The 27,308-nt window shown below is 41.8% G+C and overlaps 3 protein-coding genes across 3 annotated transcripts; 2 read left to right on the forward strand and 1 right to left on the reverse strand.

The window, feature by feature from the left end:
* Positions 1–337: 337 nt before the first annotated feature.
* On the forward strand, positions 338–7,177 carry ormdl2 (ORMDL sphingolipid biosynthesis regulator 2). The gene is made up of 4 exons (XM_083657093.1): positions 338–394; positions 1,349–1,522; positions 4,560–4,711; positions 6,381–7,177. The coding sequence occupies exons 2-4, from the start codon at positions 1,349–1,351 to the stop codon at positions 6,514–6,516; spliced, it is 462 nt and encodes a 153-aa protein (XP_083513219.1). The 5' UTR covers positions 338–394; the 3' UTR covers positions 6,517–7,177.
* A 2,021-nt stretch (positions 7,178–9,198) lies between these two features.
* Positions 9,199–15,154, reverse strand: nemp1 (nuclear envelope integral membrane protein 1). Its single transcript, XM_083657084.1, has 9 exons — positions 15,035–15,154; positions 14,524–14,642; positions 13,485–13,707; positions 13,314–13,386; positions 13,128–13,221; positions 12,888–13,002; positions 12,181–12,406; positions 11,596–11,775; positions 9,199–9,993 (listed from the first exon to the last, which is right to left on the reverse strand). Exons 1-9 carry the CDS (start codon positions 15,147–15,149, stop codon positions 9,834–9,836), a joined length of 1,305 nt encoding a protein of 434 aa, XP_083513210.1. The 5' UTR covers positions 15,150–15,154; the 3' UTR covers positions 9,199–9,833.
* Positions 15,155–19,088: 3,934 nt separating this feature from the next.
* On the forward strand, positions 19,089–26,831 carry cd63 (CD63 molecule). Its single transcript, XM_083657091.1, has 8 exons — positions 19,089–19,227; positions 20,119–20,204; positions 23,624–23,812; positions 24,287–24,361; positions 24,460–24,558; positions 24,822–24,968; positions 25,550–25,633; positions 26,413–26,831. The coding sequence occupies exons 2-8, from the start codon at positions 20,139–20,141 to the stop codon at positions 26,476–26,478; spliced, it is 726 nt and encodes a 241-aa protein (XP_083513217.1). The 5' UTR covers positions 19,089–19,227; positions 20,119–20,138; the 3' UTR covers positions 26,479–26,831.
* Positions 26,832–27,308: the final 477 nt, after the last annotated feature.

Below are 27,308 nucleotides of genomic sequence, written 5' to 3' on the forward strand. Positions count from 1 at the left end.
TAAATTTATAGTGGGGTGTATAACAATAAGTATCAACTGAGCAGGGCATAAATCAACACTTTTCTGAAAATGAAATAGTTCTAGGTTTATATTGGTGTTTTACTTGTTTTTAGGACGATCATAGTTTAAGGCTACTCACAATTTAACTTATCACTACATCACTGATAGATAGCTCTACTTCCTACTAATTTCCCTACAGAACTCAATGGGAAAATTACTAACCATTTACATGCAAAGTGATGCGAGGCGGGGGTAGACGGAGGGGGTGGACAGCAGCCTGTGGGTTTGAGGGTTGACCACATGACCATGGAACCAACCTATGACGCGAGGTGAAGGGGGCGTGGTTTAAAAAAAACAAGGAAATTCCTGGTGAGCTGCTCCAAAACACAGGAAGGTAAAGTTTTCATTGCATTGAAACTGAAAGTGTATTAGCTAACTAACTTGTGGATCGATGTAGGGATAAACCTACTTACAGTGATTTGCATGTTTCAATGGAACTGATGTTATAACCTTCTCCTGGAAACCTAGGTCTGCTGCTAACGTTACATCACGATTAAATTAAATAACCAGCTAACGTAGCTAACGTTAGCATGACAACCTGCGCTTGTTGTAAGCCGAAGTTGACAAAAGTGTAGGCGCTTTAACGACGAACGACTACACGCAAATCTTAATCGAATATGTTCACATTTAACTTTTTAAACATTAAAGGTACAGCATTATTGCTACAGTGAATGTTGCAGCGTAGTTAGTGGCTCTGGTGTTGACTTATAAGAGGGAACGCCTGTTTTGTGACCCAGAGTGATTCCGGCGGGCGGCGTCACTGCCCCAGCCCCAGAGTTGTAAAAGGCAAACGCGTCGTGTGTTCGTACCAGAGACTTGAAGTTGATCTCTGGTTCTACTACTGTGAAATGTATAACCCTGTGGCTCTGTCTGTTTGGTGCGAAACTCTTCATAGTGCAGTCACTGCAGTGTATATATAGACATTATGAAACTTTAAGCCTTAATAGGTGATTGCAAAGTTATCTTTCCTTGTTGCTGAATTGTTTTAGACATTGCATCATGGACTTATGTTCATCACAATATTATTATGTATGCCAGTGGATGAATCAAACGACTAAGTGACTTCCCCTTCATGCATATATCAACCTCAGAAACTGCACTGAAAATATGGGTCGATTTGGTCTCTTCTTGGAGAGTGGGATATCATGGTGCAGCAGACTTAAAATGCCTGGCTGCTAATACCTTCTCAAAAAGGTTGAGTGCCTATACTGCCATGTGGTCGTGCAAGCCTTTTTGAAAGGACAAGTGGCTCCTATATTCCTAAGGTTTGTTTGTGTTTTCCCCGCAGATGAATGTGGGCGTGGCTCACAGCGAGGTGAACCCCAACACGCGGGTGATGAACAGCAGGGGGATATGGCTCACCTACCTGCTGCTGACCGTCGTGCTGCACATCGTCCTGCTCAGCATTCCCTTCTTCACTGTGCCTCTTGTCTGGACCCTGACCAATGTCATCCACAACCTGGTCAGTGGAAGTGTTGTACAAAGCCCAGCTGTTAGCACTGAATACGAGTTTTAACAAGTGTCAGAGACACTTAGTCAAGTGGTTAAATTGATATGGCACTTTTGTTCGGGCGTCATTTCCTTCAACACTGCCTTCTCACAAAAGAAAAATCACACCCAGGTGTTGAAGTGAGTGGTGCAGGTTTGCAGGCCTGACCCTTCTCCTCCACCCCCCTCTCTCTAGACACTGTGTGCGCGCGGACGCGTTTCGAGCCACTCTCCATACCGTGTGAAAGTCTCACCCATGAGGAAGTGAATTCTCCATTAATTTCTAGGGTTGTGTACCGAAACCCGATACCAATGTGGTACCGGTGCTTTTACAACCGGTATTACTGGTGCCGAATTGCAACACAGATTTAGGTGCCTCATTTAGGTGCCATGCCCGAGCTGCTGAGTGAAAGATCCGCTCTCCGGTGCTCCGAAACCGGCGCTGCACGCACCTTCACTAACATTCTAGGGCATAACGTAAAATTATTGTTTGAAATCCTGTTTACACAGCCTCTTTAAATAAAAAAATATAGTTTGAATCCGCTTTTTAAAAAAAAGTTTAAAGTACTCGCAGTGTTTCCCACAGGATTTTGAGTCGTTGTGGTGGGGGACCACAGGCCCCCTAGGGGGGTGCGGGGGCATGATCCCCCGCAATATATATATTTTTTTACATTTTAAAGTAAAATGCATGAATTTGGTGTACTTTGAGAAAGCACTTAAGAGCAAAATGAAAAGGCTAGAAGCTAGATCTATGAAGAACATGTCATCCTTACTGTGCTGTGGGTTTACAATGACAAACTAAATTTCTCCCTATAGATGGTTTTCTGCTTCCCTTTGTTCCCCTTTTCCTGTCCATAGCAAACACTGCAACAGGAAGTGAGCTGGGGTTCAATTTAGAATGTTTTTGTTTTGTTTTGTTTGTTGTCAATATAAAACCGTCTATAGGTATATTCTGAATACAGGTCACGTCACTCAGTAGAATACTGCTTGTTTAAATACAATGGCCCATCTATACCAAAATCACTTCCAGGGGAGAACTCAAAATACAATAACATTTTGTAGGCATAAACAGAACTTGTTTGGTTCTCCTACAGCTACATTCTTCTGTTCTCTCACATCACTAAACCATCTAAATCCTGGAATTGATCAGAAATTGAATGTTGATGAAGCAAGAATGATTAGATGAATAACTTCTCTCTTTGACTACACATCGTCTGTGTCATTTATTAGCACAAAATAAGACATCAGATCTCTCAAATCACTAGGCCGGAACATGACCTCTGGGTCCCCCTGATACCCTAAGTCTCCATGAGCCTGTGGCTCAGTCAGCCCAAACCTGTGTTCACTAGTACTGTACGTCACTACAGGAACAACTTTCCAATAGGTCTCAATGACCTGACATTAACACAAGCTGAACATCAACCATTTTCTTTGATGCTCATCAACATTGAATTAAGTAGTAACTCACTGCTCCAGGCTCTTTTAGTCAGAGCTGCAGAAACAAGTTTTTATGCCTGTGTACTAAGATTTGTAAGTGCACTCACACAGTGTATATGACATATTTACATTACATCATGTACTTTTTAATTAAAATAAATATAAATAAATAAATATAATGGGGTACAAGAAAGTGTGCAATTCTCCTTTAAACTAAATGACATTAAATGAAAACAAAACATAAACCCAACACTGTATAAACAGACTGGGCAACAAGTGTAGCAGTTGAAAGCAGTTTTTTGCACAGAAATAAATAATACAAAAAACATAAAAAATGAGGTAAAATAAAGCATGCAATTCTTCTTTAAAATAAATAAAATTAAATAAACAAAATAACAAACCGTTTAATGTTATTTTGAGCTATGGTTAAGTCGGAGTTTCAGGCTTGTTTTGATGCCCTTTGATGTGTGACGTTAGTGAACAGTGGCTGGCTGATATTAGCGGTCATTAACGTGGTTACACACGGGAGTTACGCTACGGGGAGAAGGGGGGCCACTACCCGGCGGCCTCTCCCCAGGCAAGACCGCGGCTTCACTAAACCCCCGCCTCCGGCCTAGCGGAGGCGACGTTACACGCAAGTACAAGGGCTTCCCCGAGCAGCGGACTTTTTCTCTCTCAAAACAATTGAAACCCGTCGTGTTAAGGCTGAGCAAGGAGATCGATTTTATTTCACCGGAGCCGAAGGCAGCAACACAAAAGACTGATGGAGATAATAGAAGAGAATTAGCAACAGGCGGACACCGTGGTGGTGAGGAGGTGTGATGTGATTTTCCTGGCTGCGGACTTTCGGAGGAAAGGCGGTCGCCTCCCTCACGTGCATCTCAACGAATCACGATGCATTTAATCGATCACGTGTCTTGAAAATGACATCTAATCCGTTCTACTCTGCCTCTGATTGGCTCAGATATCACTCAATCATCACTCCGCTGCCCTGTGGCAGTTTTGAGAGGGGGTAAAAAAAACTGTCAAAATCCCGTTGTGGCGGTGCGCCATAAATTCCCCTATGTATGGGAAACACTGTACTGTTTCAGGCACCGTTTAGGCACTGGTACCGTTTTAGAAGTATCGTTTTAGCGCCGGTATCGAAAGATATGAAACGATACCCATCCCTATTCATTTCCAGACATGACTTGCGTGCATGTGCATGTGTGTGTGTGCATGTTTCACCGGTTTTGAACCGTTATCGACCTCGAGACGAGATGCCCTCTCTTTCTCTCTCTACGCCTGTGTCGACTGGGGAGCTGGAGGAGGGGCCTAGGCTGCAAGGCTGCAGATCTCGTGCGCCTACCAACATCCTGCTCACATCCTGTGCTGCAACGGATGGACACACACACGTCACTTAGAAGCGGCTGCACCGCTTAAAAACACAACTGTTTAGGATCAATGCATTGCATACCGTATTTACAATATTGTTTATTCCACAGATTTCAGTGTTACTACACAAACAACTGAGATAGCATTTCTCCTGGGTTTGGCGCTAATAGTTGCTGTATGTGCTTGCTGGTCCTCCGCAGGTGATGTACTTGTTCCTACACACAGTGAAGGGAACCCCTTTTGAGACGCCAGACCAAGGTAAAGCTCGTCTGCTCACGCACTGGGAACAGATGGACTACGGCATCCAATTCACAGCTTCTCGCAAGTTCCTCACCATCTCACCCATCGTTCTGTGAGTATGTTCTCTGCTTACAGTGAAGACTATACTGCAGAGTCAGGACTGTGGGCTATAGTGGTCTTCTTCTTGTTTTACGTGGACTCATCTACAGTTCAGGCTGTTGATTAATAACAGAATTTCTTCACATTTGTCAAACGTGAAGGCATATATCCGCGGTGCGGTCGTTCTAGTTTTAACCTGTTTTTACATCATCTCACCACAAGGCCTAAGGCAGTTCATCTCCTAAATACATTTGAGCATACCACCATAAGTGACAACTTACCTAATTGGACAAATGCATCCAACTACTTTCACATTTGTGATTCGCCACCACCAACAGATTCGTAATCGGGATTACGAATGATCTGGATTATGAATCAGGGAAGAGAGCCGGTGCTCGGTGCTCCGAGCCTCTTTAAACCAGGAAGAGCCGGTGTCTGTGCCGGTGAAACGTGCACATCCAAATATGACTTCGCGTCGGCAATAATGACGCAGAGGGGGCGTGACAAATTGGCGTATTTTGACGCTCTGGGAAGGAGAAACTGTTGGTGTTCCGATGTCAAATACGGTCTGAGAAATCTACCGAGAAGTCTGGAAATTTGAGAATGAAAAAGTATGGAATTTTGAAATAAAAAAATGTGTAGGAACCCCTTCTTTGATATCCTCTACCAGTCTATTTATGATAATATGATTGATCAGTTGTCCAGACACTCTGCCATGGTAGCAGTTCTTGCAAATCCCTCACCATGCAACTCCTCCTGTCATCATGTCTCTAGAGTCTAGAGATAAAGTGAGTCATTGAATCCACAAATGTATTACTTTATTTTGAGGATTTTGGAAATTCGTTCACTGAAGGTGAGGTGGAATTTTGCGAGTCACACATGCATAGAACATTGAAATCGTTTCTAGGTAAGAAGTTGTCAACACGTCTTATCTCAGGAAGCAAGTGAGACTTGTGTGCCAGACTGGCTATATACGGGTGTTGTGCTTTCAATAAAGTAGACCAATTATCTATTCCAGCAAGAGTGACCGTCTTTTTCTTAGAAGGTTGAGTATTTGTATCCGCATCAAAGGTTTACGTATGATAAAGGGAGGAGTAGCATTATTGCGCTGTCTGAGCTTACCACGTGTAGGAACCGCCCTACAGCTGGTTTGGTCATAAATAATGTCAGTTCCAGTTGGAATGTTTTTATTGCAATTCATTGCAAAAAAATAAATAAATTGTCCCTTTCAAATTAAAGTCTGCATTGTAGCTGATCCAAATGGAACACAAACATGAAACATTTGAGGCTTCCATGACTAAATATTAAATTAGCACAACTTTTATTTATTCATTTAGATCTTATCTCATAATACTTAAAGTCAGCAGTAAATTCAGAGACTCAGAGACCAGATCAACTAAAACAATTCCAAAACTATCTTGCAGGCCAAAAAATGCAGCGAATTAAAATCTTAGATTGAGTGTTTGCTTTATAGTCTACATGTACTGCATTACTTCACGTGAGAAACACAGGCAGATCAAACCAATTCTGTCTCCTATTCCCTCCATACAGTGCTAACGCTTTTGTCTTTATATTGATGAGGTTCTGTTTCTTCTGTGCATTTTTATTTTTGGAAAGCTACGTTACAAATCTGCCAATCCTAGACGGTACTGTTGCTAAATCTCCACCGTCTCCCTCTCCAGGTATATTCTTGCCAGTTTCTACACAAAATATGATGCCACTCATTTCCTAATCAACACAAGCTCCCTCCTTACCGTCCTCCTCCCAAAGTTGCCTCAGTTCCACGGAGTACGGATATTTGGGATCAACAAGTACTGACGCAACCGGATCCTGGATGCAAAGCAACACTGGATTTTAGCATTCTGTTTCAATGAACTGCACATCTTAGGTGGAGCGGGTGGAGGAGAGGCGATATCGATGTGTCTTAACTGTACAGAGACTGTGCGACGGAGGAAGATAATGAAGATTGCACAGATCACGCTGCCTCTTGTGACCTGAGAGGAAGAAAAAAACCCAGAATGCACTGCTGCTCTGATATGTTTATGAAGGTTCTGAACTGTTTTACTTCCTTTTTCTTTACTGACATTCCTGATGTATGTTTGCAAAGTGGTCAGACTCTTGAACGTCGCTCTCTTTTCTTTTAGAATGGGATTTATTTCGTGGATTACTTTGAGATCGACAAAAACTACAATTTGAAAATAGCGTCACCCCCCCTCTGTCTCAGCTTTTCTGATCCAAGCTGAATTTTGCTGGGAGTCTTTAAAACTGTGAGTTTGTGGTTTGTGCCATGATGACGTGAGTTCCATGTGCTGGTAGAGTTGGCTGCTCAGCAGATGACGCGTTATGGTGCCTGCTGCAAGTTTCAATTTTCTGTCATATTTATCTCCCAATTTTGGGTGTTTTCTGTCGAACCTGCTGAATATTTAAATACAGTGTGCATTCATGTGCCTACAATAAATTTTGCAATCCCCCTATTGCCTTACAAAATAATGTTGTGTATAATTCGATTTTACGGTTAAGATCGTGTGTTTTCCATGATAAATTGAGTTATGGAAGAGATGCGTTGTGCATGCATGCTTATCTTTAGGAAGTCAAAGACGGAGAAATCCTTTTGAGTGGAGGTTCGCACGAATTAGCTGATGAAATGTGGGCCCGTCTCTGAGCCGTGGGGAACTCCAGGCACTTTACATGAAGCCTCTATGGGGGCGGGGGTCATCGCAGTGTTTTGTGATCTGCTCACAGATCCAAAGGGATTCCCCCCCCTTCCGCATGTGTTCTGTTTATGTTTGCATTGCCGTGAGGTGTCCCCCCCGCTGGTGACGCGCGTCTGTGGGAAGTATAGGAAGTGCAACAACATGTCAATTTGACTACGCTGTTCAACATGCCAATCCCGTATACCTGGGAAGCACATGCAAATAATCCTTGTGTCAGCTGTTTGAAACCCTGGCGTGTGTGTAATGGATTGATGGGGGCTCGCCTCCACCGTGTTTGCAGTGAACACATTTGCAACAGCGTTTCAGAGCATTTCCTGCACCTCGAACACCGCCTAGATAATAAAATCAGATTAATGTTGAGAGGCCAGTGGTGGGAAGGATGAGACAGGACTAATGTCAGAATGTCCCGACAACATCAGAAACTATGACTTACCGAAACTAGAGAGAGATGAGAGGAGGGATACAAGCCAAACGCCTATATTGAACGGCAGTGAGATTTAAGATAATCAAATATCATCTATATTGAGTGGGAAATTAGGTCATCCACATATAGTTTTCCCCAGTTCTGCGTCCACTTAAGCATAAACTTGTCCCGTCTATAGTGGGCTGTTCAGTGATGTCTCAATGGAACGGTGTAGATTTGCAGATATGAGAAAGGTCATAAATTTCTATTCAGAAAAACACAGTAGAACTCCCTGACATTTTATAGATTCTAACCTCACAGGAGTTTAAGGACATCATGTTGCGCCAAAAGGTGGTGGGGTGGGGGTGAATCACTCGTCGGGTCAGGACTTTTCAAAATGCACTTTCATTTATGATTCTAGGTAATTGAAAACGAAAGGCTTTTATCAGGATGACCTGGCCTCCACAGTGGCACTTCCCACCCGGGGCATTCAAAATGGAGAAGTGCTGTGGTCACCTCACCCCAGGGTGCTCAAATTATGATGCAATTAAGCCCTCTGCTGTCTGTAAAGTGGAAGTGCAACAGCTTCACATACTGCATCAGTGGCTCTCAAACTTTCTCATGTCAATGAGCCCTAAACTGACACAAATTAGACCACAGACCCCCCAATTTGATCAGATTTTGTCCCAGGGCCCCCCATCTGATAAGATGTTAGCTTTTGTGATGACCCTCCCACTCTTTGGGCCCTGGCTGTCTTGCTGGTATTGGGTCCGTTTGGGTGCACCTGGGCCCGGTGCACTCATTGGGCTTTAGAAGACCTTCAGACTCTCTCCTTTTTCACGATGCATTTTTTGTTCTGTTCATTTGTTTAGTGTAGTTTGTGTTGTCTCGTAGTTATTTTCCCTTAGTTTTACTTTCACTTTGGTGTACGACTACCCTCCTTTGTTACTTCCTGGTTGTAACAAGGGGAGTCATACACCAAAGTAACATTTAAATCCATAATTTATTAACTATGTATTAACTAGAACTAAGGGAAGATATAGACACACAAACTACATTAAACAAACAAGATCAAAAGGTGCATCGTGAGAGAGACTGAATGGTCAAATACTAGAAAAGGGCATAAAGAAATTATATTCAAATAGAGGACAATTCACTTTGTTCCAAAGGGAAACCTTTTTTGCAGCTCCTCATAGCATAAATAAAACATCTGGGCATAAAATTAATACCTATTGCCCCGATCAACTTTAAACAAAAATATTATTCATGCATGTCATAGAATTTTAATTAAATATTTTTATTCAAATTATTTTGGGACAATCAAAACCAGTCATTGGAATACTGAACATTACCAAACCTCTCCACAAATTGGTTCCTCCCACCTGATATAACCTGATGCTTCACTTCAGATAAGAAAAGTTTTTTTTTTATTGCAGTTCAGTGTAAATTAAAAAGTTCTTTTGAGCACAAAGATTGTAAACAGAATATCTTTTAAAATTAAGATGTAAAAACTTTACCGGGCAATGACTTCAGACAGAAGAGCCAAGCTATAAAACATCTCGCTCAACACAAACGACCAGGAAACATCATACAGTAATAGTTCAATTCCCCACATCTCCACAAAGTCACCGCGCTGCATCATTCTCAAGCTAAAAAACCTGTAACATCAGATTCGGCCAGAAGAGTTTGATACCATAATCATCTGATCAGAGGGTCTGGCTTTAATGCACATTTCCGAAAACTCTTATTACTTTGCTGCGTGGAGCACCGATCACAAATCTGACCATTCTTCCTGTGACTGTCACACGATGTTATGCCAAAGACACACGGCGGCGGCTCTCGCGACTGATGACGTGACGATCAAAAGTTCTCTCAGTCCCCACAGTAATCGCTCAATGTCAGTCTGGGTGGCTGGACAGAAGCCACGGAGTGGAGCGCCGCGTCGCTCTCCAACCACCTCTCTGTAAGACGATAACGGTCCTGTCCGTTTTTACACATCTCCACCATTGTAGAATGGCTCACTCTCCATTCGCGAGGGGCTTCATGTGCTCGTCGTCTTCCTCATCAGTGTCAAAAAATTCATCCTCCAAGAAGGATCCTCCGAAACCATATTCCTGAGCGTGCACAGCCGCCTCGTTTGGCATCAAGTGGGCTGAACCCTCCACGAAATCTGCAAACCTGTGGATCACAGCAACAGTATCAGCAACAAGTTCAACACTTCAAAATGTACAACAGCTCCATCTAGTGATACAATATGTCCTGATATTTAACCCAGTAAGACCTAAGGTACCCTCTAGAAAAGCATAATACAGTCTATGTCTAAAACAACCCTAAGGTGCGTTTGAATCAACCTCCTACAACCTGAGGGATAGTGTATAAATGATCTTTGCTGAAAGGGTTAACAACGCAGACGCTGTTCATCAGGGCCCTATACCACGAATGTTCTACAAGAAGATCCAGGATCTGTCCCTTGATCTGGTTTGTCTAAACCAGATAAGCTCGATTGTAGTTAACTTGTACCACGAACCTCGATTGCCACTCGTTAAGTGGAACCAGGTTTTTCTAATCAAGTTGAGAGCGCGTGCACATGAAAATGCCCGTGCACATGAGCTCGTGCCCGCAAAAGAGGCGTGGTTTTTTAACAACTAGCCAATCACAATGCAATATGGACCGCTCCAGCTCAGAACCGTAGCTTTTACAGCGCCAGACACGCCTATTTCCTCATTCATTCAAAGCCAACTACTACTATGTCAGAATCAAAATCCACATTGGATATTATTAGTCTGTTCCCAAATGACTGTCTAAAGTTACCACTTTTATTCACATCAGTCATTTATTTGAAGAGCGGTTTCTGCCTCCACGTATCCTACAGCAGCTGATTTCACCCTCTCAATAAACTGCGAGTGGAAGCAATGTGTAATGTCTCAGTCCAAAATCCGTATGTATAGACCATTTAGGCTCAATGAATAATAATGATGTCATGATGTGTTTAGTCGCACTGATTGAATAATTCCTATAGGCTATCGATAAAAAAAAGAATAAAATTAAAAAAGGCTTCTGAACTGAATCGACACGGTACGTGCGGGCATAGATTTCATTTATAAAAAATAGACTATTTTGTGGTCACATATATAGGCTATTGTCAGCAGAGTCGCATATGGAAATATGAAGTTCAATCACATCATACAGGCCAAAAGCAACACAGTTGCAGCTGCAAAATGCAGGAGTAGCCTAGATATGAATAATCTGTGTGCAGGCGATCCCATATTAAATTGCTTAGATGTAGTGGACCAGTGACATCACTGGTCCACACTAACTCAAATTAATAACTCATTAACTCAAATCAACTCTCAATAACTCTCAAACTATTCATCATTCATCTAGTTTGACAGTTATTGAAAGTTGATTTGAGTTAATGAGTTATTAATTTGAGTTAGTGTGGACCAGTGATGTCACTGGTCCACACTTTAACTCTCAATAACTGTCAAATTAAATGACAGACTTCAAAACAGTTTACAGTTTTCTGATATACTGCTGATGTTCTAATGATACAAAAATGGTTGAAAATGGGCGGAGTGTTCCTTTAACTTAATAGAATTGTGTATCACAAATAGCTCAATAGACAATATGAATCTATTGACAGACAATTATTGCCCAGGCCAGCCGTAAATAATGTAACTGTATATGTAAATCACCACTGCTGGCAATGAGGCAAAATCCAAATGTCATCAGTGTTACACTTTAATTACATGAACCCAGGTTCTTCTTACAGATTAGCACCTTTTTGGGGACTGAATCCTGGACACGGTCTTCCATGGGCTGAACTCGGGGCTGGCACACTGCTTCCGCAGCTCCTCCAGGGCTCGCCGTGTCTCCTCCTCCCCCTGCTTCTGATACTCCTCTTCAGTCAGCAGGCGACGCGGCTCCGGCTTCCAGCGACCAACATATCGTCTGATCCTCCTACACAACAGACCAATTACTTCGCTCAATTAAGGCTGTATTGTAAAACAAAAAGAGCATAGGACCACAGGCACTTGGGAGAATATACACTACACAGGGCTGAATGATTTGGGGAAAATATCTAATTGCGATTTTTCTTATATCGCGATTTGCAACATTGTGGTTTTTACAAGTCAAGCTTCAGTTCAATATACACTCTGAGCTGAATGATATTCACACACAAAAACATCAGATTTGCGATTATTTGACAGAATATTGCAATTGCTCTTTAAACTGTGATTCATATCATCACCTCCTTTTTCTTGATCGCTCACTCTCCAATTATAGTAGGGGGTTACCATAGCAACAGTTTTAACTTTAATAAAGCACTGTACTACCTCTCCTGATAGTGGTTTAAAGACGTACCGCCATGCAGCAAGTGCCAGGGAAACTGGGTACTCCAAATTCTTGGCGAGGAAAGCTGCCAGGAGAATGGAAAACGCCACTTGCTGGATCTGAATCCCCGAATAGATCAGCAGCATGCCAAACAGCTGAAGTGTCCACGACAGGATGTTGATGCTCTTCTCGTTCACCAGGGGACCGTGGCGGTAACACACAGCAAAACTGATGAAGCCCACCACTGCTACATAACCTGCGAAACCACACCAAAAAACACACAAATACGGTACTTACTTTGACTTTAAGTACATAAACAACAACAACAAAATAACCAAACATGCTGCATTTGTCAGACAAAATTACTTTCAACCCTCGTAAACGTTCCAGACTTAATGATATTCTATTTAATCTGTTTGATGCCATGTTGTAATAACCTACAAATTATATTAACCAGGCCTAAGGGCTAATGTACACCGCCTCCGGAACAGATGCGGTACGGCTGCGAACAGACCCACACTCATGTCATCTGTCAGACGTATGCGGGATGCGACAAAAATAGAACAGGTGCGTAATTTTTCCGTACCGCACGTATCGCCCATCAATTAACATGGGCGAGAGTCGATCCGACAACGTTGCCGGATCTGCAACGCAGCCGTAATGCATCTGGTGTGCATTGCCTGTAAGAGGTTCCATTTAGTAGCTGTTTGTATGTTGTGTTCAGTAAGAGTCTGTACCAAAAGCCAGTTGCCAGTGTTCCCTCAGAATCATCTTCAGGTTCCTGAAGACCAGCTGGATGCCGTAAAGGGCGAATGACCAGCCTCCGACCAAAAACACGTAGAAAGGGCTTTTCTGCGAGAAGAGGACACATACAGCATAGAAAGATTAAATATGAGATCAAGGAGATCAAACCCATTTTATACTGTATGTTACAATATGTAGCTGTTGGGAAATGAGCGGAAGTCTCCTGTTCTTACGTTTGGCAGAAAGCGCCCCAGAATGAAAATGAGGATGATGAGAGAGGCAACCATGCCTGTGCTCACGCCAGCAGAGTAGTAGAACAGTTGACTCCTTTTGGCAGGAAAAAACAAACAGTCAATAACAGCATTATCGCATTAACAATTATACAGGTCAACTTTGTTTTGAACATAAGAATAAATGACCTGCTGAGTAACTCTGCAAAGATGAACAAGACGACTCCACTGAGGAATACCATAAACAGGTAGATATCAAACTCTGGAAGGAAAGAGACATAAGTTTTGTTAGACATGGAATATCTGTCAACAACTAAACTAAACAAAAAAAAAATTTCTTTGATGTTTTTCTCAACTTACTGCGAGTGGGCTTCACAAAGTATGGAGTCTTGCCGTCAGCGGGGGCAACATTGAAGCAGGTCTTCTGGGTGAACAGGTCGATGCTGATGGTGGTTTCATTCTTGTACTGATCACGTATGAAGCTCTGGATCCAGGTCAAGATACTGAAGCGCTCCAGCTCCTGCAGCTTCTCCTCATCTTCCGCAATTTCCACCTTGAGCTGTTTTGAACTCCACACTCTGACCTGATCAAAAAATCCATGATCATTATTGACCTGAACCAGTCATATTTCACAGCAGTTTAATAATATAGTATTAAAAACAACTGAGTTTGGCTATGTCTAGATCAGGGGTGGGCAACATTTTTTCCATAGTGTCACATAAAGTAAGCGAAGGGCCACATATTGGACATCATACATGCCAACACGCGGGAGTCTCCCTATTTTTAACCCTCTCCCCCGCTGTTATTGGGATTTCCTCGTTAATCTCCCGATATAATAGTAATACAGATCCAATGGCTGTAGCAGATGGGATTTACTAACATAATTCTGCATTTTATCACGTTTTTGGGGCGGGGTTCTTTTGTTTTTCTTTGAGGACGTTGGGGGCCGGATTGAGATGGTCCAGGGGCCGGGGCCGGTAATTCAAATGCTCCAAAATTTTAGACCACAGAGCCACATTTGATCAGATTTGGCCCAAGAAACACAGTCTAGTAAATACTGTTTTTGTCAGCTTCATTACTAGAGGTGACAGAAAAGAACCAGAAACCTGTGATGAAAAGCCCAGTTCCCACCAATGATCCGCAACCTAACGAGTTGAAACAGTGCAACTGCTTGCAATGCTCTGCAACTCTACCTTTGAAATGGCTCGAGGTGAGACGGGTCTGTTCAGACCGCTGCAACTTTGTTCTAGAGCAGTTTTGTTGCGAATGATGGTGTGAACTGGGCTTCTTTCATTGGGATACAATTGACCTATTGGACTTAATTGACTCATTTTGTTGGGGTCAGGTGTCGGGACCCCTGCTGTGGGTTTCTGGACAGGAACCACTGATCTAACATTACCTGAATTCCTGTCCAGGTTTGCCTCCAGCCAGGCACAACAGAGTTGATGTAGCAGAAGTGTTTGGACCCTGACTCTTCATATTCTTTCCCATCCTGCAGATTGATGACTTGCTTGGAACCTGGGTGTGACAGACAAGACATGGACATGCATCTGGTATCAAGACTGGATCACGCAATGGGTAGCCTAGAGGCAAATTGTTAGCATACCTGGCATAACATAACTTAACGCTGCACATACTTGAGTATGCAAGTTAGCGTTACTACTCACAGCGGTTAAATAGTTCCAACCTTGATAACGTGTCTCATACAAGGAAAGAAAGCGTATCCGAGCTATCACAACGCAGAAACTCAGAATTATCTCCATTCTCCACATTTCAAAGTTTGGCTGCAGCCAAAGTTTAGCCATGCTAGCGTGAGTTAGCCTACGCTAATGATACAGTAACTGACTTGTTTAAAATACGCCTCGTATAAATTCATATCTTCGTTATTGCAGCATGACGTTGCAGCTTACCCGCGGCCGCGGCTTGGCGTGAGAGTTGAGGTAAACAAAAAAAGAATACCAGCGAAATCATTAATTTTGTACTTCCAGCAATGAAGCAGCGTGTGTTTTTTGTGCATCCCGCCATGATGATAGCGCCAGGTCTGACCCTGGCTGGTCCCGCCCCTCGCGAGTTGAGTTGCAGACTATCCAGCCAATCACGAAACCACATGGGATGCCGTCACCGTCGGGGTACGTTCAATACCACTAAAAGGTTGTCAACCGTTTTGAAATGTAGCGGCGGTAGCGCCCCTAGCGTTCGGTAGGCTACTCTTCAATGGAGTGCAGAAACGTTTTGACATGGGTGGTGAAAACAACATCTGATGATGTGATTGAACCAAAAGGTGGATCGGTGAGGAGGGAGATAGACTGAATGGTCTGAAGGTCTTCTTACTGAGTGCACTGTGCCCAGGTGCACCCAATCAGCCTAACAACCCCAAGTGTTGTTAGGTTGACAAGGGTCGTCACACTTTTAGATGTTTTATTACAGAAAGGGTATGGAACCCATGACCGAAATAGTCATACAGTCTGTCATTGTGTTACGTATGGTTGGAATTTTAGTGAAAATAAATTGACTACCCTTTTGTTGGGGACCCCCTGGAACCCCCTCGAGGACCCCTGGGGGTCCCGGACCCCACTATTTGAGAACCACTGGTGTAGAGGGTGAAGCTCCAACAAAAACCACCTGTCACAATGATTTTCAGCAGCTAACATTTCAAGAAGGTGAACACACTGCACTTTGATGACCAACCCTGCTGTGTGTCTTGTCAGTCTGAATGAACAATGGCAAATTTTATTTAAATAACACTTGGGTCTTATCTCATTTCCTCCCTTTCAAATGATCGTCTGACTGAGACCTACTTACTCCAGCAATAGGTTGAACTGCATGGAAAAGCTTTTCTGCCTTGTTGTGACTGTTGGCCCATGGCGTACAGAACATCAGAGGAACGGTCTGCACTCTGCACCAGTAATGTCTCAAAAGTAGCAACTATTTATAGATTGGCCTACAAAGTAACCTTTGACCACAGCGGTCATTTTGACCTTTTTGAAATGTATATGTGCAATAACTTTGTTGAACTAAAAAATACAATGCTGCTGGTACCTGACTTTTCCTAAAAGTGTCTGTATTGTAATTTAAAATAGTTTTTATATGAATTACACAAAAGGCAAAGAAAATATTAGCATTTTTACTTTACCTAGAAAGACCATAGGCGGTCATTTTGACCTCACTGAATTTCCCAGGGTTCTAGACCAATTTCTCTCAATTGGGTATTTATCATGAGAGATTAGAGTTTGGAATCTAGTGGTCAAAATGACCACGTATGGCCATTCTAGTAGTTATAGAATTCTGGCCCTTCTTTAAACTTGTTAAAATGTGACATTCTGGTGTTATTTCCTCTTTTGAAAAGATATCTTAACACAATGAATGCATTCATCTCTCAATTGGGTATTTATCATGAAGATTATAGAGTTTGGAATCTAGTGGTCAAAATGACCTCTTAGTAGTTATGGCATTCGGGGGCCTTCTAGTATTAACTGCATCTTTCTGCCAAATACATGGGCCTATAAAATGGAGGAGGCAAAGTATACTCAGCAGCCAAGGCTATACTCACCACCATATCCCCTCCAAGTGTTGGGTAAGTTACTGAAAATTAGTTATCAGTTACAGTTACTAGTTACTTCTCTCAAAAGTAACTGAATCACTTGTAAATGACTACATAATAAACTTAGTTACTAAGGAAAGTCACTTTTGCCTTACTTTTAAAAGGCTGCATGCTTCGATTCTATTATTATATTACACATGATTTTAGTGTTGCTGTGGCACAGTGTGGGACAAGACATACTGGCAAATTATTTTATCTACCAACCACCTGCATGTACTTGAACATTTGCATATTGGGATCTCTGGCTGCAGCCGCAGAGTGTGGAGCATTTTTCCTGGGCAGGGAGGCGTCATCTCTCCCCGGACTATAGGTCTTATGATCATAAACCGCATAATCCTCTGAAGTTGTCGTAAAGTAACTAATTAGCCCATTTAAATTTCAGTACTTGTAATTCAGTTTCTAAATTTGGAAAAAAGTAATTAGTTAGATTACTAGTTACTGCAATTAGTAGTTAAATTACTCCCAACACTGTCCCCTCCACCACTGACCAAATTAACTACTCGAAATCTTATATCCTTACTTCTTACTTCTATGAGGGCCTACCTCAGTTCCTGCATGACGTGTACTACATGGTTTGGATAGCAAAGCCATTCTCCAATAAACTGGGTCAACCCGATGTTATCAGTGATGTGGCTGTTTGTTTTTTGATATGCATATTGAATCTTAATAGTACGGATTACAATGAGACCAATGGTTGCCAACAACTTTATCCACTCCATTCACCTCAACAGCTGTAAAGTGAGTCAGAGACACAGGCCACATCATCTAAAATGAAGATGCACAAGGAGGGAAACACACTGCTTATAACCTAGTCTAGATATTAGAAACAGTAAAGTCTTATACACACTTTCAGTCTCAGATGAAAATTGAGTCTGTAACTATGTCAGGATTGTTCACACACCATAAAATACAAGACTGTGAGCTTGGAATATTGACACGGAATATTGACACGGGACTGTCTGTCACCATGACCATAACCACAACAAGTGCACACAGTGCTTTTGCAAAAATGATTGATGGCATGATAGTGAAGCACATTGTAGAATTAAAATCATGATTTATCTTGAAACCGCTGTTATAGCTAGAATAGCTATGTTTAGAGCATCTTTGTGCTTTTGAAATATTGATAAATACTACTGAGTGTCCGTCATTTGCATTTTTCAAAAGTATTGCCAATTGGGCTATATGCTTCCTCAAAAAAAATATTGGGGAAGTGACTCAGTTTATGAAAAAGGAACTATTTGAGGAAATTGTTTTCTTGTAGTAAAGCCAGTAAAAGCCACAGACAAACAATTTGTGATGTCATCTATTACCCATGGGAATTTGATGGCATTGTGTCCTGTGTTGTAAGAGATTGGAGAAGTCTGTTTGGATTGGGAGTGACCCATTGAGTCATATAGGGTAACATTAGTCATAATGGTCATATGGTCAAGGCTCTATGCTCAAGGCTCTATGCTGCCTTCAGGTGCTTTTGGAAATATCACAATTATAGGCTATGTGAGCGCATGTGAACAACCCAACAGGTATGGGTGGGAAAGTGGGAGTTTTCCATGTCCAAATTGTGTTATGACTGTTAAGCTGTGCCAATAATTGATGGTAATAATAACCTATTGATTTTTACTCTGTTTAAAGCTACACGAGGCATACACAACCACTTAAAAAAGAGAGCAATCATTTTGGATGAGAAAGAGACCATTTCATGGGAAATGTAGTTCTGTAGGTACCCAAGCATTTACCCTCAAAAGATACAAAAATGTGTTCGTCTGTCAATCGCTTATGTAAGTGTTGGTGCCGCAACAATATGAATTTGGACAAAAGTTACTGCATTGTTAATAGAGAGGCAAAGTGAACGTCACTTCCTGCTTCAGCCGTGTACCAGAGATTTTCATCCGCCATTTATTTTCCCATAGACATTTCGTAAAATGCTCGTAAAATAGTTGTACTTGGTCGAAATAAACGGTTCAGCTAACGCTATAATCGGGAGAGACCATAGAACATTTCACTCGGACCAAAACTTAAAAAAAACAACAACAACGAAAAAACATTTTCTTTAGACCCGTATTTCTTTTACGTTTTTGGTCCCAGTGAAATGTTATGCGATCTCTCCTGTTTCTAAATATATCTGAACCGTTTGGTGTGAACCAGTAAAACTATTTTTATACGCGTTTTACGAAATGTGGATGGGAAAATAAATGGCGGATGAAAATCTTTGGTAGTGCTGAAGCAGGAAGTAGGCGGTCACTTTGCCTAAAGACGCCCCACTGGGAAGTAGGAGTCACCGAGCCGAGGAGGAGACCTTGAAGGCAGCATGACTGATGTGAAGTTTTTTTCAGCTTGGTCATCCGCCTCATGCTCATAACCAGCATCAAGTTGAGGGGGAGGAAGGAGAGGAGCAGAGACACACAGCAGAGAGAGCAGCAGAGGGAGGGAGGGACCTAAACTTTCAACACTCTTCGTCTTCGCCTCCGTAAAGCAGGAATTATAAGAGTTTTCTTCAAAAAGGTATGTCTAAAGAAATAGCTAAAATATAAACCTTCGAATTAACCTCGTGGAGGAGACGGAATGTATCTGGAGCTAGCTATACCGTTAGTTGTGTTGTTTATGTTTTAAGTTACATGAAAGAAAAGACATCAACAAAGATGAAGCTGTTGGTTGGGGTTTCGAAATGTGAGGAAACGGGTTTGGGTTGAAATGGCGTAACGGTTAACGTAAACTGGCTATATGTTTTTCTTAGGCTAACTTAGTTAAGTTGTCAATCTGTGACGAATTCAATAGAGAGAAAGAGACCTCGTTGATCTAATTTAGCCTTGAGACAAAGCTCGCATTGTTTCCTGGCTGTGATTAACGGTCTGGGCAGTGTTGGAGCTTCTCCTTCACCAAAACAGACCAATTTTGATAACAGCTTCACTAGACCTGTTGAATAGAATCGGATTTGAACACATTTTGACACGGTCTTATGTGATGATAGTTTCTTTACGAGAGCAACCCTGGCCGTTTTTATATAGGCCTATTCAGTATTCACAGCAGGGACTAGCTGGTGCACTCAACTCTACGGCTTTTATGACTTTATAGGGAGGAGGAGGGGGGGCTGGTTATTATGCATCGAATCCCTCGAGTTGATGTAAAGAGAAATCGTAGGGACGATCAATTAAACAAACAATTGCGTATTTGTTTGCTCAATGATGGAATTATGTCCTGGAATATAAAATGTGCAGATTGTCACAGATGCTGCTGACTTCTCGTGGCAGTGCGGTGGCGCATGAGGCCTTCTGGGGACGCGACTCTGAAATCAGCTTCCTTCTGAAAATGCTGTCCATATATAACTGGTGTACTGGAGTTCATCATCATTGAAAATGAAATGAAACACTGCTTGCTTGCTTCTTTCTGATCCAGGACATCGATCTTCATCAGCCATGGGTGTCGAGGGAGGAATGAAATGTGTCAAGTTCCTGCTTTTCTTCTTCAACTTCATTTTCTGGGTGAGTAACCTTTAACCTTTTCACGTCGACGACCCCTAAACTGACCAAAAATTAGACCCCAGGACCCCCCATTTCACAAGATTTTAAAACTTTTAGATGTTTTATTTACAAAGATGCAACCCATGACCATCTGTCATTGTGTTACTTATGGATGGAAATAGCGAAAAATAAAATGACCCCCCTTTTTTTTGCTGGGGACCCCCGGAATCCCCTCACTGACCCCTGGGGGTCCCCGCCCGGGATCCCACTTTGAGAACCACTCTCATGTTTGTGTGGATATCACTTCACCAGATTATTAAAGTGAGGTGAGATACTGAAATGTAGGCTATCCACCGCCGTCAGTGACATTTCTCTTTTGTGCCAAGATTGCCAACCGTGTGACTTTGAAAATGAATGTTGTTTTGTGGGTTACCATATGTCAGCTGATAAGCACACGCACGCACGCACACACGCACACACACAACACAACCTTTCCTTCTTACACAATCCTTTCACAGATAAGAACTTCCTGTTTTAGACTCCTCACCTTCTTTCTTTCTTAATCCATCTAGCAGGCTAAAAGTAACTCATTAAAACATGGTAGAGAGTCACACATCTGTGACATCAGATTTACATGTTTTGGGGGGTTTACGTGTGTGTGTGTGTGTGTGTGTGTGTGTGTGTGTGTGTGTGTGTGTGTGTGTGTGTGTGTGTGTGTGTGTGTGTGTGTGCGCGTGCGTGTACATGAGAGAGAGAGTGAGGGAAAAGAGGGAGAGGTGCTGATGATGGAATGTGAATCTTGTGACCAGATTTCAAAGTGTAACGATATCATGTGACTTTTTCCAGATCAACGCTCTTTGTTTTGTTTTTTTCTTTTCCTCCCCTTCCTCCTTCACTAACACAATGCCACTCAAAAAGCCGGAAAGATCGGTCCCTGCACAGTGAACTTTTGAGTGAAATCCAAGTAATCATCCCACACAGGAGGAAATGGAGAATGAAAAAAAAAAAATTACATTTATGTATTCTACTCTATTTTGAGATTAAGCCAAAGGAAAAAAAATCACAACCACAACCTGGTTTTCTATTCTATTTTTAGTTTTCTGTGGTATTTCTATTCTATTCAAGGATTTATGTAACCCTATCCCTAACCCTTTATGAGATCCTCTTAGCTCTTGTTTGCTATCCTGCTTATGCCCTTAATGTTTCCCTACGTCAACCACCAGCCACCTATTTGACTCAAGCTCAAATATTTACATTGGTGTTGCCTACTAAGGAAAGGTCCTGAGTTGGTGTTACCTACTAAGGAAAGGTCCTGAGTTGGTGTTACCTACTAAGGAAAGGTCCAGAGGTGGATAAAGTGCGAGGTCATCGGTTGGTACTGGTACCGTTTGACCCCTCCAGACTTCCTTCTTCTAGGCTGCAAGTGGTGAAAGTGTTGGAAGAAAAAAAGTGTTTGTTCTCAAAACAACACAATACGTTTGCTGTCCTCCAACGCTTTTCTATGAATGTTTATAGGATAGGATTATTAGGATTTTGCAATAAACCCATGATGCACTATGGTTAGTGTGTTAAAGGAACACTCTGCCCATTTTCAACCAGCTTTGTATCATTAGAACATCAGTAGTATATCAGAAAACTGTAAACAGTTTTGAAGTCTGTCATTTAATTTGACAGTTATTGAGTGTTAAAGTGTGGACCAGTGACATCACTGGTCCACACTAACTCAAATTAATAACTCATTAACTCAAATCAACTCTCAATAACTGTCAAACTATTCATCATTCATCTAGTTTGACAGTTATTGAGAGTTGATTTGAGTTAATGAGTTATTAATTTGAGTTAGTGTGGACCAGTGATGTCACTGTTCCACACTTTAACACTCAATAACTGTCAAATAAAATGACAGACTTCAAAACCGTTTACAGTTTTCTGATATACTACTGATGTTCTAATGATACAAAGCTGGTTGAAAATGGGCAGAGTGTTCCTTTAATAGGCTCATTTCACAGCAACCTTTTTTGAGGTGGTAAAGCAGGAAACAACACAGGTGTAATCATTAGCATTAATGAGTTAATGAGGGCACCTGGCATTGGAAGGCCTAAACAGAATGGAAGCATAATTAATGGTGTTAGCGTACAGCTGCTTTACTTCCTGCTTTTTACCATCTGTGGTCCGTAGTTATACTTCAGACTCTTGCTTCTCATTTCAAGTGCGGCTATTGAGGAAGCAGACTGTTTTTTTTGTTTGTCCCTCGTCCCCCCCCCCCGTGGTATTTCAACAGTGTATCTTGCGCTTGTGTTACCATGTGCTTTATCTTGATAAGTGACACCATTAAAACATGTGGGATGTACAAGTAGTAAAACCAGTTCGGTCGGTAAACTGTTGTTCCTGCGGCACTTTCTCTGTTTCCAGCAGCTTTGGTAAACTGCTATTCTAGGATGTTAAGGAAAAATGGAATATACCTATACATACATATACATATATAGAATATACTATAGATTCAAGGCAGACCTTTCACAGCGTCTTTCCATGAAATCCTTATAGGTGTATTTATTTTGACCAGAATATGTGGATATTATGTAGCTGGCCCTGACCCTCATTTTTCTGTTCTGTTCTGTTCTGTTATCTATTCTGTCCGCATTACTTACAGGATGTTTGCATTTCCTATGTGATGAGGGTAAATATATTAAAAGTGATAGCAGGGGTTATAGATGTTGTTCATCTGACTCACATACTGTAGCAACGACTTCCCATGAAAAGGAAATGCGTATCTCTCGATTTTCTATGGTAGCCCAGTGACCGAACTTACCACACAGACACAAATAACCAAAATACACGGGGAGGGGTTAATCTTGTGATGCTGTTATGTAATAAAGGGAGGTGTGTGTTCTGCTCATTGGAACTCACTTTTGCTTATTTAGTATCAAGTATCAGCCTGTGTGCATTATAAATACAAGTATCCTTCATTCACTGCTTTTAATTACCTTATAAAAAGTAGAAATTGCAACAACAACAACAACCAAAAAGTCAGTGGACTGACCACTTCCTTTTGAAAAAGTAAAGCCATTCAGTTGACTGTAATGTTTGCAGCAGCACCAGCTGACCATCTTCTCAATGCACTGTTCTGTCCCTCCCCACCCACCCAGGAAATTGCAGCACATGAGTATCACATTAATCGCATGATTTCTCCTCTGAATTGCAAAATAGTTGCAATTTCCCTCTTATGATTTCCATCCGTTTTGCAGTAGTGGTGGTAGCTGCAATTTGCTGACGCATCCCACGGGTGTTATCAGGTCGCACATACCGTTTCCGCTGTGCAACTCGGGCCAAAAAAATGTCTGAATGTTTCATGAAAGAGAAATGAGTTGTCAGTTTTTAGCGAAAGCGCGTGATCCACTGCATCCTAAACTAATGGGCCTCTCTCTCTCTCTCTCCTGCAGATATGTGGCCTGGCACTGATTGTGGTGGGAATACTGGTTCAGATGGCGATCCACAGCACCTTCATGATCAAGGACGCGTCGGCCTCCTCGGCTCCGCTCGTCCTCATCATAGTGGGGGTGGTGATCTTCTTCATTGCCTTCTTTGGCTGCTGTGGTGCCTGGAAGGAGAGCTACTGCATGATCACCATGGTAACTCGTATAACATGTTAGAGCTGCGACCATTAATCCATTAGTCGATCGACGGAAAATTCATCGACAGCGATTTGGATAATCGATTAATCGTTAAGAGTACAATTCTAAGAGAAAAGGTCTAAATTCTCGGATTCCAGCTTCTTAAATGTGAATATTTTCTGGTTTCTTTACTCCTGTGTGACAGTAAACTGATATTATCTTTGAGTCGTGGACAAAACAAACAAATGACAAACAAAAGTTGTGGACAAAACAAGACATTTGAGGGCGTCATCTTGGGCTTTGGGAAACACTGATCATCATTTGCTACCATTTTCTGACATTTTATAGACCAAACAACTAATCGATGAATCGAGAAAATAATCGACAGATTAATCGATTATGAAAATAATCGTTAGTTGCAGCCCTAATAACATGGTCACAAAAAGGTTAAATCAGTTGTATGTTATTTAAATAAAATGCATTTCCTTGCAGTTTTCCATCCTCCTCTCCCTGATTATCATCATTGAGATCGGAGCAGCCATCGCTGGATACATCTTCAGAGGCAAAGTGAGTGTAAGATGCATGCTTGTTATAGGCACAGAACAACCAGCAGAAGGTATGATGTAATTTCTTCTCCATCTTTTTCCACGTCTGCCTCCATCTAGCTCACGGTGATTGTCCAGGAGAGTCTGACTGACATGATTAAGCAGTACAACAATGGCACAGACGAATTCAAGAAGACGGTGGATAAACTGCAGGAGGATGTGAGTATCGCGTAACCCCTCTTCTTATTTGCTTAGTTTGACAACACCTTCACATAACACTGCTGCTGAGCCTGTTGGTCGCTAGGTATAGCACGACGGGGTTTACCTTTAGCTTATCTTACACTCTATTGACATATACATACGTAAGCTGTATCCATACATAATGTACATATTGGGGGAAACCTTACAGCTGCTACCTAACCTCCATATTAGTGGGATTACATGCGTCAAGTGTTTTGTGTCTCTTTCCATCTGTCTTCCAGCTGAAATGCTGTGGAGTGAACAGCTCCTCCGACTGGAGAGATTTCAACACCGCCGTGCCGAACACTGTGCCGGACTCCTGCTGTATGAACGTCACGGCAAACTGCGGACGCGGCGCCATGATGGACCCCAACAAAGTCTACCAGAAGGTAAACTTGAGATAATCTATAAACACTATATTTCTGTTCAAAAGAAGTAAATAATAATAATTATTATATAAAATTATTAAAAAGAAGTAAATGCCCTTTTTTATTTCTCACTTCCATTTTCTTTTTATTGTTATTTTCTGGATCTTCGGATTATTGTTCATTTGTCTGGTGGTTAGACAGGCGGGTGGTATTTCACCTTCACCTATCCCATAACCCCGGAGGGTCGTTAGGACACCACAGATGATCTGTCGACAAGCTCTCTCCATCTCTCTCTCTGTCCTCGGCTGCTCTCACTGTTTCACCCAGTTTGAATTGAGTCCATTCTTGGATGTTATCCTCCCATCTTTTCTTTTGTCTCGCCCGTTTCTCCCCCGGGCGGTATTTAAAAAAGAAAATCTCTTGATGTTTTTTCTTTCCAATATTGTGTTGTAAAACGATATTTACTTTGCACAGCATGCACCAATAAAATCATTTCAACTGAAAAGTAAATGTTTCAGCCTGAAGTGATGCATCTCGTGAAAGGACGGCGACACCAACGTGCATGTTGAAACTAACTTCACCTTTTCTGTTTGCTGATGTAGGGCTGCCAGGATGCTGTGGAGGCGTTACTGAAGAAGAATGTTCAGTGGATTATAGTCGCAGCGATCGTCATCGCTTTCCTGCAGGTATGAACACGTCCCACAAGACAAGAGTGAAGTACTTTAGAGTTCAGACAGACACACACATGTACGGTACTGCCCTGCAGTCAAAGGGCTTTGTCATGTATATCATTCGCCCTATAATGTTGCCTACCCTGTATAAGAGTCCCTTTACTTGTTGCATTGTGGTGGTGGGGGGGGGGGTCTTTCTATGAAATGCCTATGCTTGATTGATTGATTGACTTTATTAATGGGTATATAGACAACAAGATCCAAGGGATGGCATGTAAAAGTGTAAACACTTATTTTCAACATGGTCCCCGATATTCTAAAAACAGGACAGACAATAACACAAAACACATAGTCATCTAAAAAACTATTCAAAAAAAACATCACACAACATAAAATAGATTTAGACACCAATAAATATGGTACTTGAAGAGAACCGATCCTAAAATCATCCATTATTAGTCGCACTCAAAATTGCATTAGAAACTACATAAACACACTTACTCAAGAAAATAAGACAATCATCACAGTAAAACACATTATACTCACAGGCCAAACTTATAGGCCTACTAACCTACCCAGTCACTTTGCTCCAGAGATGAGCAAGGACCCGACCTCTTAAAAACCCCTCTAGACTCTGAGAGTATGCTTGTATGACACACCAGCTCACATCCTTTATATGTCACACCTTTCTGTTTGTCTGTATTACTCACTGGTTTCCTCTTCCCGTCAGTCTCTCTCACACACACACGCACTTAGTCGATGTTGACTGCTTGTTCTGCTTTTCCTCATTGCAGATAATGGGCATCGTCTTTGCCTGCTGCCTGATGAGAGGCATCCGCAGTGGCTACGAAGTCATGTGATCGCTCTTGACGCCGGAGTTGGCTGTTCACTTCACGGTCATGTTGATTGGGAGCTTCATTTAGAACCTTTTAATATTTACATCTCATATTTCACTGAACAATATATACGTCGTCATAAGCCAACAACATCACTACCTAGATGTATGTATTTAGGACTGCAGAATGATGGATTTAGCTATTATAGGAGAGATCAACATCTACTTTGTTTTGGTCAGTTATGTGTGTTTTCTTGTTGGTTGTGAGGAATTGTAACATCTTTTGCTTAGCTTAATGTTGAGATCTATTTTGATGCTGGATTTTCTTTGTCTTGCTGGTTCCCAGTTTCTATTTTTATTAAAGACTCTTTAAAATGACATCCAGACTTGCCTTAAGTGTAAATATGAGCTGAAGCACCATCAAGTTTGTTTATTTCAGACACACAGTTCCTTTACAATGTACATAATATTGGCACAGCAACACATTCCAAAGTTGTATTTAAAAAAAAAAAAAGTATACAGAATATTTGCAATCCTTCATATTTCTAATGGATTGCACCAGTCATGGAGCTCAGCAGTCATGTGACTTTCCGGGACGTTTCCAGCCCCGGAAGGGAGTTCCCCCGTTCATTTTCTCCATAGACTTTTAGAAAAATCCTTATATAACGAGTTTTAAGGCTGAATCACGAGTGATCATAAAACATTTCAGTCGGAGCAAAAAATAAAAATAAGCGAGATTCTTTTTTCTTAAATTTCGCTTTTATTTTTTCTCCAAGTGAAATGTTTTATGGTCACTCACGATTCGGGAGGTCACGGGTTGGCTTGGTTCCAGCCTTAAAACTCATAAGGATTTTT

The sequence above is a fragment of the Poromitra crassiceps genome (genome assembly GCF_964638095.1).
Source record: "Poromitra crassiceps genome assembly, chromosome: 20".
NCBI lineage: Eukaryota > Metazoa > Chordata > Actinopteri > Beryciformes > Melamphaidae > Poromitra > Poromitra crassiceps.

Excerpts from the sequence above, each read along its gene's own strand:
- ormdl2 (XM_083657093.1), top strand. The coding sequence starts at position 1,349 with ATGAATGTGGGCGTGGCTCACAGCGAGGTGAACCCCAACACGCGGGTG. Across the intron at positions 1,523-4,559 it reads CCAATGTCATCCACAACCTG|GTGATGTACTTGTTCCTACA; the intron begins GTCAGTGGAAGT and ends GGTCCTCCGCAG. Across the intron at positions 4,712-6,380 it reads ACCATCTCACCCATCGTTCT|GTATATTCTTGCCAGTTTCT; the intron begins GTGAGTATGTTC and ends CTCCCTCTCCAG.
- cd63 (XM_083657091.1), top strand. The coding sequence starts at position 20,139 with ATGGGTGTCGAGGGAGGAATGAAATGTGTCAAGTTCCTGCTTTTCTTC. Across the intron at positions 24,969-25,549 it reads CCAACAAAGTCTACCAGAAG|GGCTGCCAGGATGCTGTGGA; the intron begins GTAAACTTGAGA and ends TTGCTGATGTAG. Across the intron at positions 25,634-26,412 it reads TCGTCATCGCTTTCCTGCAG|ATAATGGGCATCGTCTTTGC; the intron begins GTATGAACACGT and ends TCCTCATTGCAG.
- nemp1 (XM_083657084.1), bottom strand. The coding sequence starts at position 15,149 with ATGGCGGGATGCACAAAAAACACACGCTGCTTCATTGCTGGAAGTACA. Across the intron at positions 14,643-15,034 it reads ACGCCAAGCCGCGGCCGCGG|GTTCCAAGCAAGTCATCAAT; the intron begins GTAAGCTGCAAC and ends TGTCACACCCAG. Across the intron at positions 12,407-12,887 it reads ACACTGGCAACTGGCTTTTG|GTTATGTAGCAGTGGTGGGC; the intron begins GTACAGACTCTT and ends GTGGTTTCGCAG.